Here is a 12,730-nt window from a genome sequence, read left to right on the forward strand (position 1 = left end):
ATCGCTGCTGCAAGCTGCTTTTGTCGTTCTGCAATTTTTCTGTCTTGCTTCAATAGATCATCTGTAGTTGCTAGCTTTATTTCAACATTTAGTAAAGGGGCGTCTAATAGGACGCTATTGGCTGGAACGAGATATCGCTTGTTCAGCTCTTTGCGTGTGTCACTCGCCAACCCAGTAGTGGCTATGTGTTGTATTCTATTGGCGAGCGCCTCGTGTATATGTTCACTGTATTTTTCAGCAATAGCAGGAGCAGCACCAAGAATGTCTAGAATCTCCGGGTCGAGGTCTTCCAATTTATCTTTCGGCATAGTTTGCAGACTGGTCTCTTTGTTGCTGCAATCTGTTTAACAGGATTTAATTTAACAAGATTAAACAGTGGCAAATTCCGTGGCAGGATTAGCTGCATCACGGATGACTAGTGTGATATCAGGAGCACACAGAAGAGAGGCGTGAAGTGGAAGTATCATCGCAGTTTGTCTGATGACTGTTTCATTTTTCCCGATTCTAACACGGAAAAGATGGCAAAAGCTTGTGGATTTGTGTGGGGGGATATATATACTAATCAAATATTCTTTTCTGGACGTCTTCTACTTTTTCCTAAAGATCCTATGTCGTATAAAGGCAACGCATATGCAACTTCCTAACTTATTGGAAATATCTATAAGCAAAAACCACTTTACATTAGCGACATAAAGGTGGAGCTCGCTCATATATTACATGCCAGGCAGCTTGTGCAGTGTCACGTGAAAGTAAAGTAATGCCATAAGACGAATGTGTGAACATTGAGTGTTTAGTTTACGGTAATTGTAAAGTAACAAAACGGGAAAAACAAAATTTAACCACAACGAACCTGCATCGGTGGCATCAGCTGGCGGCGCGGCGCTGCAACTCTGGCGGGCCTTCCTTTCCCGCCGTGAACGTCTTACTTGCTTCTTCAGTTTTTTTATTTTCCAATTAATGTAATTTTCCTCTTCATCAGAGTCGATGTTACGATTCCTTTCCGTCATTGCAAAACTTTTTATTGAATTTTAATCAACGTATAATAAATAGTCTGCTGAAATAATGTGTTTGTTGTTGACGCACGGGATTGCGAATGAAGCACGGCCGGGAGAGGCGGGTTTTTACAACCTGGAAATTTCCAAAGTGATGTTCACTTATACACTGAATTAATGACGATAACATTACCTGCAATATCCTTGTAAACATGGATGCAAGTTGAATTATGGATAAGCAGACAAATAAAACTACGAAAAACGGTTACCGAATTGCACGCCCCATTTAGGTACCTACTGAATCTCAATATTTCGTATGGCAAGATTTAATGATTTATGATAAAAAAGGTTGCTTCACTGGTAAATCCTAGTTTTAAAAAATACTAGCTGTCGCCCGCGCGAAATAACGCGAAAAAACGTAAGTAGCCTGTGTTCTTCCAGACTATGTGACTGTGCCAAATTTCATCATGATCCGTGGAGTCGTTCCAGAGATACCTACATTCAAACAAACATCCATCCATCTAAACATTCGCATTTATAATATTAGTAAGATATATCCGACCCATTGTCATTGGCTGACTTAAGGAATACTTAAGCGAGATTACTAATTGTCGCGACATTGTTTCAGAATCGATCTCGAGTGAAGACATATAGCATACATGTATACTTGTACCTCATTAGCAGAATCGAAATTCAATAAAGGTGCCGGCCTATGGAGCTGGGATTGACTTTTTTGATCAAATTAACAATGGTAGACGCCAGCAACAACAACATCTGTTGCACGAATTGGCCGACTCGCCCGGTGAAATACCACAACCACACAGAATACTGGCGTGAAGTAGAAGCAATTCCGCGTTTCGTCTGATGAGTGTGGTGCCGGAGGCCTAATTTTAGTCCCCTTTCCCTTCCCACTCTTTTCTTATAATGAAAGGATGGGAAGGGGAGGTGGTTTTGATGAAGGGGGTTTAAAGGAAGGTTAAATATTCTCTTTTTCTGCGTCTCCTCTTTCGTCGATTGAGGTTAGGCAACACATCTGCAATTGCGGATGTCTGTGGGCAGCGGTCGCTTCGCCATTTCGGCGAATTCATGTGGCCGCTTGCCACCTTGTAATATAAAAAAATTAAAAAGTGAATTAGGAAAAATGAAGTACATTTTCGAAGTTTATTTCAGAATTTCAGTGCCTCCCCAGTTTGTTAGAAACATTAGATATTGAAGTAGGTACTAAAGATTTGAACTTTTTTAACATTTTAACCAAAACGTATGCTCGTATCGTGCAAATAGTAAATTTTTAACAAGTGTAATTCTATTCAAAAACTATATGTACCCAAAGTGACTCCAATCGTGATTGAAATCCTGCAACCTTGTGAAATACTGCGACACAAATATGTTTGAAATCGTTTTGAATTACAGATGGAGTTGTCTGGCTTGCACTGCGCTCATGAATACGGGACTTTGGAATATGAATAATTGTGAAATAAAGAGCACCATTGTTTTTATCCTTTCCGTTGATTTGCATCGCTGAAACATAAGTACAAAATATATTGTCGTATGCATTTCTATATAAAATGTGTAGGCAGTATAAACTTCGGTTACGCGCAGGCGAGAAAGTAACTTGACGCTACAAAGATATCAACATTCGAATAAAGGTATATTTCATTATAAGATTCATTTGTTAATATTAAAATTGTATAAAACTAGTTGTTACCCATGACCCATATTTGCATGGTATTAAAAAAACTGAGTTGCCTATATTTTATTCCACAGTGTAATTTATTAATTTTTCAAAATTCAGATCCATTCTGCTACACTTAAGTTAAATAGTAACAACGATAGAACCAAACTTCTGTATTTATAAAACAAAAGCTTTTGTCTGCGAATAAGTCCTAGAGGAATTTCACAATATAATATTAATTTAATTTACATTGTTTGGTTTAATAACAAATCACTGACGTCAATTTCGACGTCTGAACGAATAAGGATCTAATCACAATGCAAGCTCATCTTGTAAATTCAATGTTATAAGATTTCCTACGTTCAATGAATCCTTACAACCAACGACAAATTTAAATGTCGTTAAGGTTCGAATCTTAAATCCTTTGTTGAACTTTCGGAGTTGTAGCAACTAAGTTAATCCTTGGATCACGTGGATGCGATTAACATGGTGGTTCAGAAACCCTTTTTAATGTCATTTATTACAGCGAGTTAGCTATATAATATAAAAAAAGGTAGGGTCAGTGAAACAGATATTTTTTAAATTATATTTAATCAAGAAATCAGACTTTAAAAAATATTAATAAACAAAATAGCAACAAATTTTCAACGCGTTGAATGTGTTATTTGTTTTTGTTATGAATTTATTAGAAACAATATGAAGTGGCAACGATTTTGTACGTATACAACATGCTACAAATATTATAGCAATAGCTGTGTTGTGTTGATCTGCTCGGGAAGTAAGGTTAGGCAGACATGAATATATTTTAAATAATGATGTAAATAAAACTGCAATGTTGGTATCAAAAATTGGATTTATATTTCCATTTGGCTGGGTTAGTGAACGTCAGTAACAATTCGCCAGATTACAGTGGCGGCCGCACAGCCCAATTCAAGCATAACATGTACTTTTATAACATATGATACATTTTTTCAGACCTAATAATCCTAGACTTTATATACTACCTACCTACAACGATATACAAGTAAAGCTAGGCTATCTACAATTGTCAATAAGTTATGTACAGATATCGATACAGCCACGCCATATTTACACCAAGTCTCGGGGATTATCTGTAGGCGGCGACGCCCTGGTTCTTCCTGCACTCCGGGCAGTACCATTTGCCTTTAGGCGGTACCATGATACCGACACACTCGAAGTGGAACCACTCGATCGCGCACCCCTCGGCATCGCATGCTATCATTTCGGACACCTCATCGTAAGGGCACCGACAGTAGCAATAAACACTTTCTCCCTCCCGCGCCTGACGGACTGCCGGCCTTTGGAACGGGTACGGCAGACTGGACGTACCGGAATTGAGGTACGTCGGGGGTGGAACCGGTATTGAGTTCTGAACGCTGTTGGGTTGGTATATTTCTAAAGCTCCTTCGTCGCTGGAACCGGAATCGCTGTTCGACTCCATGGATTCTGTATTCATCAGTATTTTTGGAGGTTCAGGGTCCGGAATAGGCGCAGTCAATCTGATCGGGTCCGTATAGTTGAACGTTCTTTGAGGGATCACAGACGAAGGAATTTCCTTTTTCGCTTTGTGCGTCACAGGAGAGGGTAAATCTTCCTTCCTCCACTCTAGTTTGGGCGGCAGCTGCGGTTTAAGCGCAGCGGTTGTTTGTGGAGACTCTTCGTCACTCGAGTAACCGTAAAATTTGTTCGGGACACGTCTTCGTTTTGAAGCACGTTTATTTTCATGAGTTGAATTCTTGGGATTGCATGGCTTTGTGATGACGGTTTTCGGTGCTTCTGGGATTTGTACTGTATTGGATTGTAAAGATATTGTAATTTTATTCGACAACAATGGCGACGGTGCTTCCACTTCAGATTTAGCGATAACATCTTTAGGAATATTAATTTTAATGGGTGTGTGCTTCTTTGAACTCTTAGATCTCTTTTTCTTCTTACTTCGTTTTTTAACACTGCTAGTTTTTTCTTTTTTAGTGTCGGGCTCCGAATGCTGGACGACATTAACTTCTTCATTCTGTTTGACTTCCTCTTTTACCGGAGTGGCGGCGCGACTAACGTCTCCAGACATTGAGCCGCCGTCGGATGGAGCCACTGAAGCTAAAAGCATACGTTTCTCGGTGTACAATTTGTTTGCAATTTTTTGGGGATTCTCATCATAAAACTCTTCATCTGTTTCACTCTCTTCTGTGTCTAGATCGCTTTCAGCAATAAGAGGTTCCGTTTTTTCAGGTACTAAAACTGGTGTTTCTGTCATCGCCATAACATCCACGTTGGAGCCATTGCTAAGTCGTCTATTCGGTAATTTCTTTAGTTGCTTAGTCTTCTTCTTTTCGTTTCCTGATTCATCTGATGAATCAGAATCTGATGAACTTGAGGATGAAGACCCTCCGCTACTGGAGGAGCAGCTGCAGTTAGGGCCGCATGAACAACTGGAATCACTGTCGCTGCTGCTGCTACTCGACGATGATAAGCCACTTTGCTTCTTTTTTGGCGACTTTTTATTCTTCTTTTTATCTGAGCCAAAGGTATCGTCGTCGCCATTTACTTCAGTTGGTATCAAACAATAATCATGATCGGAATCGCAAACATGTTTTCTAATAGGAACTAATGGAGGTGTTTTTTCTTTTTGTTTCTCAACTTTGGCTTGATATTTCTTAAAGTTGTCCCATATTTCCAAAACCTGTTTTTCGTCCGGTTTTTCTTCTGGTGGCTCGATCGATTCTTCAACTTTTGCAAGAGGTTCTACTGTAGGATTACCAGAGTCGGTCACATCGAGGCTGTTCGGTTTCGCTTCTTGGGATTCATCATCTAACTTGTCAATTTGTCCTTCGTCTTTAATTGACGATGGAACACCACTGTCAGATTCGTCACTGCTGTCACTTTCAGACAGATTTAATGCAGGCAAATTTACGTCCAATAATAATGCATCTTTGTCTTTAAGTTTTTTCTTTTTCACTTTTTTTAAGGCGTGACCAGTTCCAGTCTCATCTTTTGTCTCAGAAGATCCAGCTTCTTCCTTAGGTTTATCATCTATTAATGCAACTTCGGGTGGTAATACCTTACTGTCATCAGTGGGTTTATCAACCGTTAATGATTTCTCTTCACTTATACTTTCAATGGACATTTGACTATGTTTTTCTGCATGTTTAGCTAACAATCTTTTAGAAACAAATTTTTCTGTGCAATTTTCCTCAGCACAAACATGTGGGAACTCTTCAGAATGAAATCGTTTATGAACTTTAAGGTATACAGCTCGAGTAAATTGCAAAGTACATTCTTCACATACAAAAATAGGTGGAGGTGTACAGAAATGATAGACATGCGGCCATTTCTTTTGTAGGCACTTTTTACATAAAACACTTTCAGTGCCATGTTTCCAGAACAGGTGATTTGTTATGTCCAGTTTATTTCTATATGCAATTCCACATCGGTAGCATAAATGGTGCAGTTTATGTTTCCAAACGTGACTTGACAAGCGAGCTTGGCTTTGGCAAAATTCTAAACAAACATCACATGTGTGGTGTATTTTCCGTAAATGTACCATTAATCTAAAGGGTGAAGATATAGAATCTACAGTACACAAGCAACATCTAAATCTATTTTCGTATTCTGTATCATATGTTCCAGGACACAAATGACATAGTAATTCACTATAAGTATAAAAATTACATTTACACATTATGCAAAGTAATATAGTTTTCTGGTGCATTTTACGATTGTGTAAATAGAGATCTTTTAGAACAGCAGTTTTAAAGAAACATTGAAAACACTCAAACACATGACTATACTGAACAGTTTCACACTTATCAACACTGTCATAAGAGTCTAAATTTATAAATACAGTACACACTTCTTGTAGCCTCGCTTTCACTTTAGCTGCAATAGTTTGCGGCAGGAGTTCCTCCGCTGTGATGCTGTTCACAGTTGCAGAGAATCGGTGCTCTGCTACCAAGTGCAGTGCAAGCTGTTCACAGTTTACAGCAATCTTCCGTGCATGGTTGCAATAAATACAGTTTATAACAGTTGATGCTAAAAACACTTTCAAGAGATCTTTGAGTGGATATTTATCTAATGGTCTGTCTAGTGTTAGTTCTATAGCAGGAACACTGTCAGTTGGTGAAGGGTCTTCCACATTCAAAATTTCTTCTTTAACTTCAGTCTTTACTTCAGGTTCTAGATTGGGATGAATATTTTCATCTGTCGCTTGTACTTTGGCTTCTGGTTGTTCAGGTTCATCTTTAACAATTGACTCCTCTATTGGAACTTCAGATTTTACTTGTTCTTTTTCAGGAGATTGTTCTTTAACATTTTCTTGGTGTGCAATAGTTGTATTGTTATCATCATTAGACATCTTTTCACCAATATCGCTATCGGAAGAATAATCACTTGAAGAGTCTTTATCCAAAAATTCCTTGGGCACTCTTACCGTCAGCTTTGGTACCCTGTTCAATGTGTTGCTGTCCTCTAAATTATTATCATAGATAGTGGTTTTTATTGTACTGTCAGGTTTTGGTTCCGGATCTTTAGGTACTGGTGGTGTGGGCACACTATTATCCATGGTCACTTTTTGTGTTGTTTCTTTGTTATTTTCTATTATAGTGGTTTTTACAAATGGACTATCAGCTTTATCGCATATTGTCATTTTTATGGAAGGTTGTCTTGGTGGAGTTAGTAATTCTTGTGATGTATCTTTCTCATATCTTTTTGGAGGCCTTCTGACCCGAGACGGTGGTTTATATTGTTGCCCAACAGTTGGATCTACAGTAGAATTAATAATTACTGGGGAATTAGCATTATTTAAACTCAATTTTAGCTTAATACCACCTGCCTCCTTTTCTCTCTCTGGTAGTTGACTAATATTTTCCTCTACATTAGAAAGTGGTGTTGATGGATGAACTTCATCAGGAATAGGTGAGTCACTGTCGTCTGATTGTTCTATACTGTCATCACCGTTAGGTAAGTGTAATCTACTAGTATCAGGAGTGCTAGTCTCATGGGTGTCTGTCCCAGGTTTTACATTTAAACTATCAGGTCCTATCACAGAGTCTAATGTATTACTTATATCTTTACTAGTTGAAAGAGAACTATCCGAACTAATACTTGCATCACTATTTACAGGTTCACAATCGCTTGTATCTACCGTAGCCTTCGGGGTAGTAACTGTCTCCGGCTTTGCATCATTGGTTTCAATTTTATCACTACTAACAGGCTTTAATGAATTCTTACTCGATGTTGTGGTGGTATTACAACTTTTCAATGGCTCATTGACATTTTTAATATGATGAACATTGTTTGGCTTTTTACTAACAAGCACAGGCACAGGTTTAGGTTTCACATTGTTACAATCATGATTAAAAAAATCATCCTTCTCACTACAAATCTCATCACAAGCACAACACATTAAATATAATGTCCCATTGTAAACATTAACAAAGTCCTCCTTACTGTTGTAATTAAACTCTTGTACATTATGTTTGTTGGTGAGATGGGCAGACAGCTTCTCAGCCTTTGAGAACATGCCCAGGCAGAACAAGCATATGTGTCGATTATGTACCTCTCTCATGTGAAGGAAAAGATTCCAATTTTCATAATATGTACCACAAGCTGAACACAAATAAACCTTTCTTGTAACTCTTGATGGTCCCCCAGCATTGTTATCTGAATTGGAAACTGACTCCGGGCTGAGAGCAGGCTCCTTCACTTGAGCACGGCAAATCAACTGATGCTCTTTCAACATTGCTAAAGTCTTGAAGGACATAGAACAACATTTCCTACATTTAAATTTCACCATAGGTTGTAGACCCAAGCTCTGTGCATATTCTTTCAGCTGGGGACCTTTTTCTGTTTTACCTTTTTTAAACTGTACCAACTGACTTTTGGGCACGAGACGCGGGACCGGTTTGTCTTGCTCATTGTCCATAGAAGTGTCCACTTGTGGTACAACATTGTGAAATGGGTTACGGTCAACACGTTTGGGTAAGAGCTTCGGTGCACGAGGATTTACGTTTTTTTGTGCATTGCTTTCACTGGGTTTAACCACAAAATGCTTTTTCTTTTTACTCGCATTGTTGTATGACGCCGAAGTGTCAACAAACGGTCTTTTGCCGAGATGGATTCTTAATGGATTAATGCGTTTTCGGAATTTTTCGTCTTGTGATGCATCGGCGCTAGAACGCCGAGGGCCGTAGAACGTATCTGGGGGACTGGAGGGCTCTCCGGTAAAGTCATGTCCATTTGTCTTCGCGGGTCTTTCGACGTAAAAATTCGTCAGTGACGCTGAACCAATTTTATCGTCTCTCGTATTGGTTATATTACCATCTTCCATAGTTTTCTGAAAAAAGCAAACACGTGCTTACTATATTTAACGAGAAACAAAAGACGTACAAACAAGAGGAAATCAAACTTCGATTTGAAATACGATAACAATAACACTGTAATATATGGCCGTACCTCTGAAATCGTACGTCCAGTACGAGAACAATAATAAAGATTCGTTTCCATGCATCCGTTTGAGTAGAGCGCTCCTTACATCGGGCTTAATAAGAGGCAGCCGCGGGCTGGTCATTCCCGTAAAATGGCGTCACTTCGCTGAGCGAGGATTGGTGATATCAGAAATGTAGCACTGCGTTCGTACGACTTTTATCAATAAGTGTATACATTTTTAATGTTTAAAACAATTCATATAATCACAAACAAATTAAATTAAACTCATCGCGCTGTTTATTTCCAAACACATTATCGAAAATCGTAGCGCATTACGAGAAGCTATTTCATGTCCCATAGACTAGACTCTTTTATCTATGATTTTTTCTTTTTAATTTCATTAGGCAAAAGCATTTTATAGAAACACGTGGTTGTGATCATAGACAACAGTCAAAATCGCTCGTTAGGATCGACAACTACTCATTAAAATCCTTTTAAAATAAATCTCCTACATCAAAAAAGCCTTTCATGCGGGCGATACTCTGGATTTCGATTTATCACAACCCTCGTTTACTAAATAAATTATTTTGCACACCACAGGAATACAGAGTTTGTGACGAATTATCCTATGATTTACCTAAATAAGCTACGTAAATAAATTAAAATGGCAATCCGAAAAATATTGACATGTTATTTTTTTATCTGTATCGAAAGACATTGATAAGAAAAAATATTTAATCTGTAGTAGATTGCAACATACAAGAGAAGGGAACACTTATTTTTAGTTTCTAGTTTCTATTATTTTTAATTTTTCAGCGTTTCTTTATTTATGCCACTCACTCTAGACAATGCTGATTCAAGATGATGTCTGATCAGTTTAGAAAAGTAGAACCATATTCACCAAAATCCTCACCGCGAGGAGCGAGGTCACCAGTAGTTTCACGCCAGGATTCTTCTGGGACCCTCAAAACCACTATCTCGCTCGGCAAGAATCCTGCAATATTACATAGTGGTCCTTTCTATTTGATGAAAGAACCTCCAGGTGTGTACATTAATATACTTTTCACAAAAAAAGCTAATAATGTCAAATACAATACGATTTAAAAAATTAACATTTATTTTGATTTACAGGAGAATGTGAACTAACAGGCGCAACAAATTTAATGGCATATTATGGCCTAGAACACTCATATAGTAAATTTAATGGGAAGAAATTAAAGGAATCACTGTCTTCATTCTTGCCTAATTTACCAGGCATAGTGGATGGTCCTGGGCAAGAAGACAACAGTACGCTGGGGTCAGTAATTGCCAAAAGGCCAATCGGTGGTAAGGAATTGCTGCCACTGAGCAGTGCACAGCTGGCAGGCTTCCGGCTGCATCCAGGCCCTCTGCCAGAGCAGTACCGCTATGTTAGTGCAACTCCTCCCAAAAGACATAAAAGTAAGCATAAGAAACATAAACACAAAGACGGTGCTCCACCAGGACAGGACACACCTCTACAAGGTAAGGTCAAGCATTGTGAATCAGTTCTTATGATTTAAAGTAAAAAAAAAAAAAAAACATCAAAAGAGAGACACATGTATGATTTTTAATTTAATTTTATTCACATTGCATGCATTATGCATCTAATTTTGAGTTAAAATTCATCAATTTTTTAATTAAATTTCTTTGTAATGTATTGTCAACAATTTTTAGATAGTGTTGCTTAACTTAGTCTTCTTAATGTCCCTTAAACATTTATATATAATGTATAAACTATTTTAGATTCTTCAAATCCAGACACATATGAGAAGAAACACAAAAAACAGAAACGTCACGACGACGACAAGGAGCGTAAGAAACGGAAAAAGGAGAAAAAGAGAAAAAAACAAAAGCACAGTCCGGAGCATGGGGGGCTTACGCCCAGCCAGCATCCCGTGGTCTAGGCAGCACTAGTAAGTAAGATTTCTTGTATAATGAGATGCATCAAACAGGGAGACTTGTAAGCAAATTAATGCAAAATAAATTTTTACACTTGAAAAAATATAGTAAAAAACTTGAGAGGTGTCAAGGGACACCCGGATGGAACGAAGTTCCTTTCGATTAATTAGTGAAGGAACCAATGTTTATTCTATGAATAAAAAACTTGAGTCTTCACAAGAAGTACATTTTATTTCTATGAATTTTCGTTATATATTGTCACGTCGTTGCCATGGTGATATAGCAAAAAGTGTCGTGACAACTTTTCGTAAGAATTTTTTCCGTCTAGCCCCCTTTCACAACGCGCGATAAGGAACTTCGTTCCAATTATAATTTCATTAGATTTTAAACTTACATGGAGTAAAGGAATGTAATTTCTGTAATATACATGACAATTTTATATAATCTTAAAAATTATGTCAAACAAATATTAGTAATTGTAAATCAATTGGAATGCTATTAAGTTATTCAAAGTTTCGTGAGCCATTATCATTAACTAATATAAGAAACGGCTAAAAAACACAGTGAGCAACGGGCCGCGAAATAATACCAGTCCCACTCACCCTGATGACGGGCTCCTGATGGGCTCGAAAACTAGTCTTTTCCGGCACCTGACCATTTATGTTTTAACCGGTTCCATATTAGTTAATTGGAGTGCTTTTTAATAGTCACAGATTTTTGAATTTTATTGTAATTATCAAATTTGTATATCTATGGGTTGTATGTATAAGGGCCAAAGTAAAAAAATTTTTGATTTATACTTTTTTATGTTAAAAGGTACCTCTCAGTTTAGTTAACAAAATACACATTTATAGGTGTAAATGTTTTTTTTTTCTGAAGTAAAAGGGCTAATGCGGCGTATTTTCTTATATGGTCGAATTTTTGAGATCCTCTTCTGAAAAGTTGTCTATTTGTACATTGGCCTTTATTCATAAGAGCCATTGATATGGTGGATTCCACAAGAATATAATTTTTCATAATTGTCAATGGTTTCATACAATATTCAAGTCTCCCAATGAATGATGCGTCTCAAATATTGGGCCCAAAGAAATTGATGATTTTTTTTTAATTTATTTCTTGGTCTTATGAACATCGCACTTAAAAAACTAAGTGAGGTGAGAAAACTGCAAAAATATTTTTTATGCATCTCAATATTTTTATTTATACTAAAAAAAATTTTTTTTTTATTAATTAATTCTGTAACTGAAAGGTCATCAACGTAATTGTTATAACAACATTTCACGTAGTTATATTTTGTATTGTAGTTTGTAAAATAAATACCATTGTTAAAGTATTACAATACTTTGGGCTCTTGAGAAATTTTTTGACAAGTTGTATGATTAACTATTTCAAAAACTTTCTTCAGGCTTCAGATTATCTCAAATATTGTAGTTTTAAGTGTTAGATAATATTATATCTTAGATTTTGTAAGTATCAGAATTTGTGTTTTACTCAATATCAAAAATAAGTTCGTCTGAAATCTTAAAATATTTTGAAAAAAAAAATACTTACCAAAAAGTGTACAATTTTTAAATATACTTCGTCTTATGACATTACCTGTATTAAAAATAATGTTCAGTTTTTATTTTTTTCTTTACAGTAATATTTAACTATTGAATATACTGTAATAGTAAAATATTTTTTAGGAAATAAAAATGGTGTATAT

General features: G+C 36.9%; 2 protein-coding genes across 2 annotated transcripts; one reads left to right on the top strand and one right to left on the bottom strand.

The window, feature by feature from the left end:
• Nucleotides 1–3,401: 3,401 nt before the first annotated feature.
• Nucleotides 3,402–9,465, bottom strand: LOC106718521. Its single transcript, XM_014512622.2, has 2 exons — nucleotides 9,133–9,465; nucleotides 3,402–9,013 (listed from the first exon to the last, which is right to left on the bottom strand). Exons 1-2 carry the CDS (start codon nucleotides 9,181–9,183, stop codon nucleotides 3,773–3,775), a joined length of 5,292 nt encoding a protein of 1,763 aa, XP_014368108.2. The 5' UTR covers nucleotides 9,184–9,465; the 3' UTR covers nucleotides 3,402–3,772.
• Nucleotides 9,466–9,864: 399 nt separating this feature from the next.
• LOC106718468 (mediator of RNA polymerase II transcription subunit 19) lies at nucleotides 9,865–11,102 on the top strand. Its single transcript, XM_014512558.2, has 3 exons — nucleotides 9,865–10,147; nucleotides 10,237–10,608; nucleotides 10,870–11,102. The coding sequence occupies exons 1-3, from the start codon at nucleotides 9,967–9,969 to the stop codon at nucleotides 11,028–11,030; spliced, it is 714 nt and encodes a 237-aa protein (XP_014368044.1). The 5' UTR covers nucleotides 9,865–9,966; the 3' UTR covers nucleotides 11,031–11,102.
• The last annotated feature ends 1,628 nt before the right edge of the window (nucleotides 11,103–12,730 follow it).

Source organism: Papilio machaon, chromosome 4 (assembly GCF_912999745.1).
Source record: "Papilio machaon chromosome 4, ilPapMach1.1, whole genome shotgun sequence".
Classification (NCBI taxonomy): domain Eukaryota; kingdom Metazoa; phylum Arthropoda; class Insecta; order Lepidoptera; family Papilionidae; genus Papilio; species Papilio machaon.

What these genes read in the sequence shown, in the direction of transcription:
- LOC106718521 (XM_014512622.2), bottom strand. Translation starts at nt 9,183, where the DNA reads ATGGAAACGAATCTTTATTATTGTTCTCGTACTGGACGTACGATTTCA. An exon ending in CTGGACGTACGATTTCAGAG is followed by an intron (nt 9,014 to 9,132) that starts GTACGGCCATAT and finishes TGCTTTTTTCAG; the next exon opens with AAAACTATGGAAGATGGTAA.
- LOC106718468 (XM_014512558.2), top strand. Translation starts at nt 9,967, where the DNA reads ATGATGTCTGATCAGTTTAGAAAAGTAGAACCATATTCACCAAAATCC. An exon ending in TTTGATGAAAGAACCTCCAG is followed by an intron (nt 10,148 to 10,236) that starts GTGTGTACATTA and finishes TTTGATTTACAG; the next exon opens with GAGAATGTGAACTAACAGGC. An exon ending in ACAGGACACACCTCTACAAG is followed by an intron (nt 10,609 to 10,869) that starts GTAAGGTCAAGC and finishes AAACTATTTTAG; the next exon opens with ATTCTTCAAATCCAGACACA.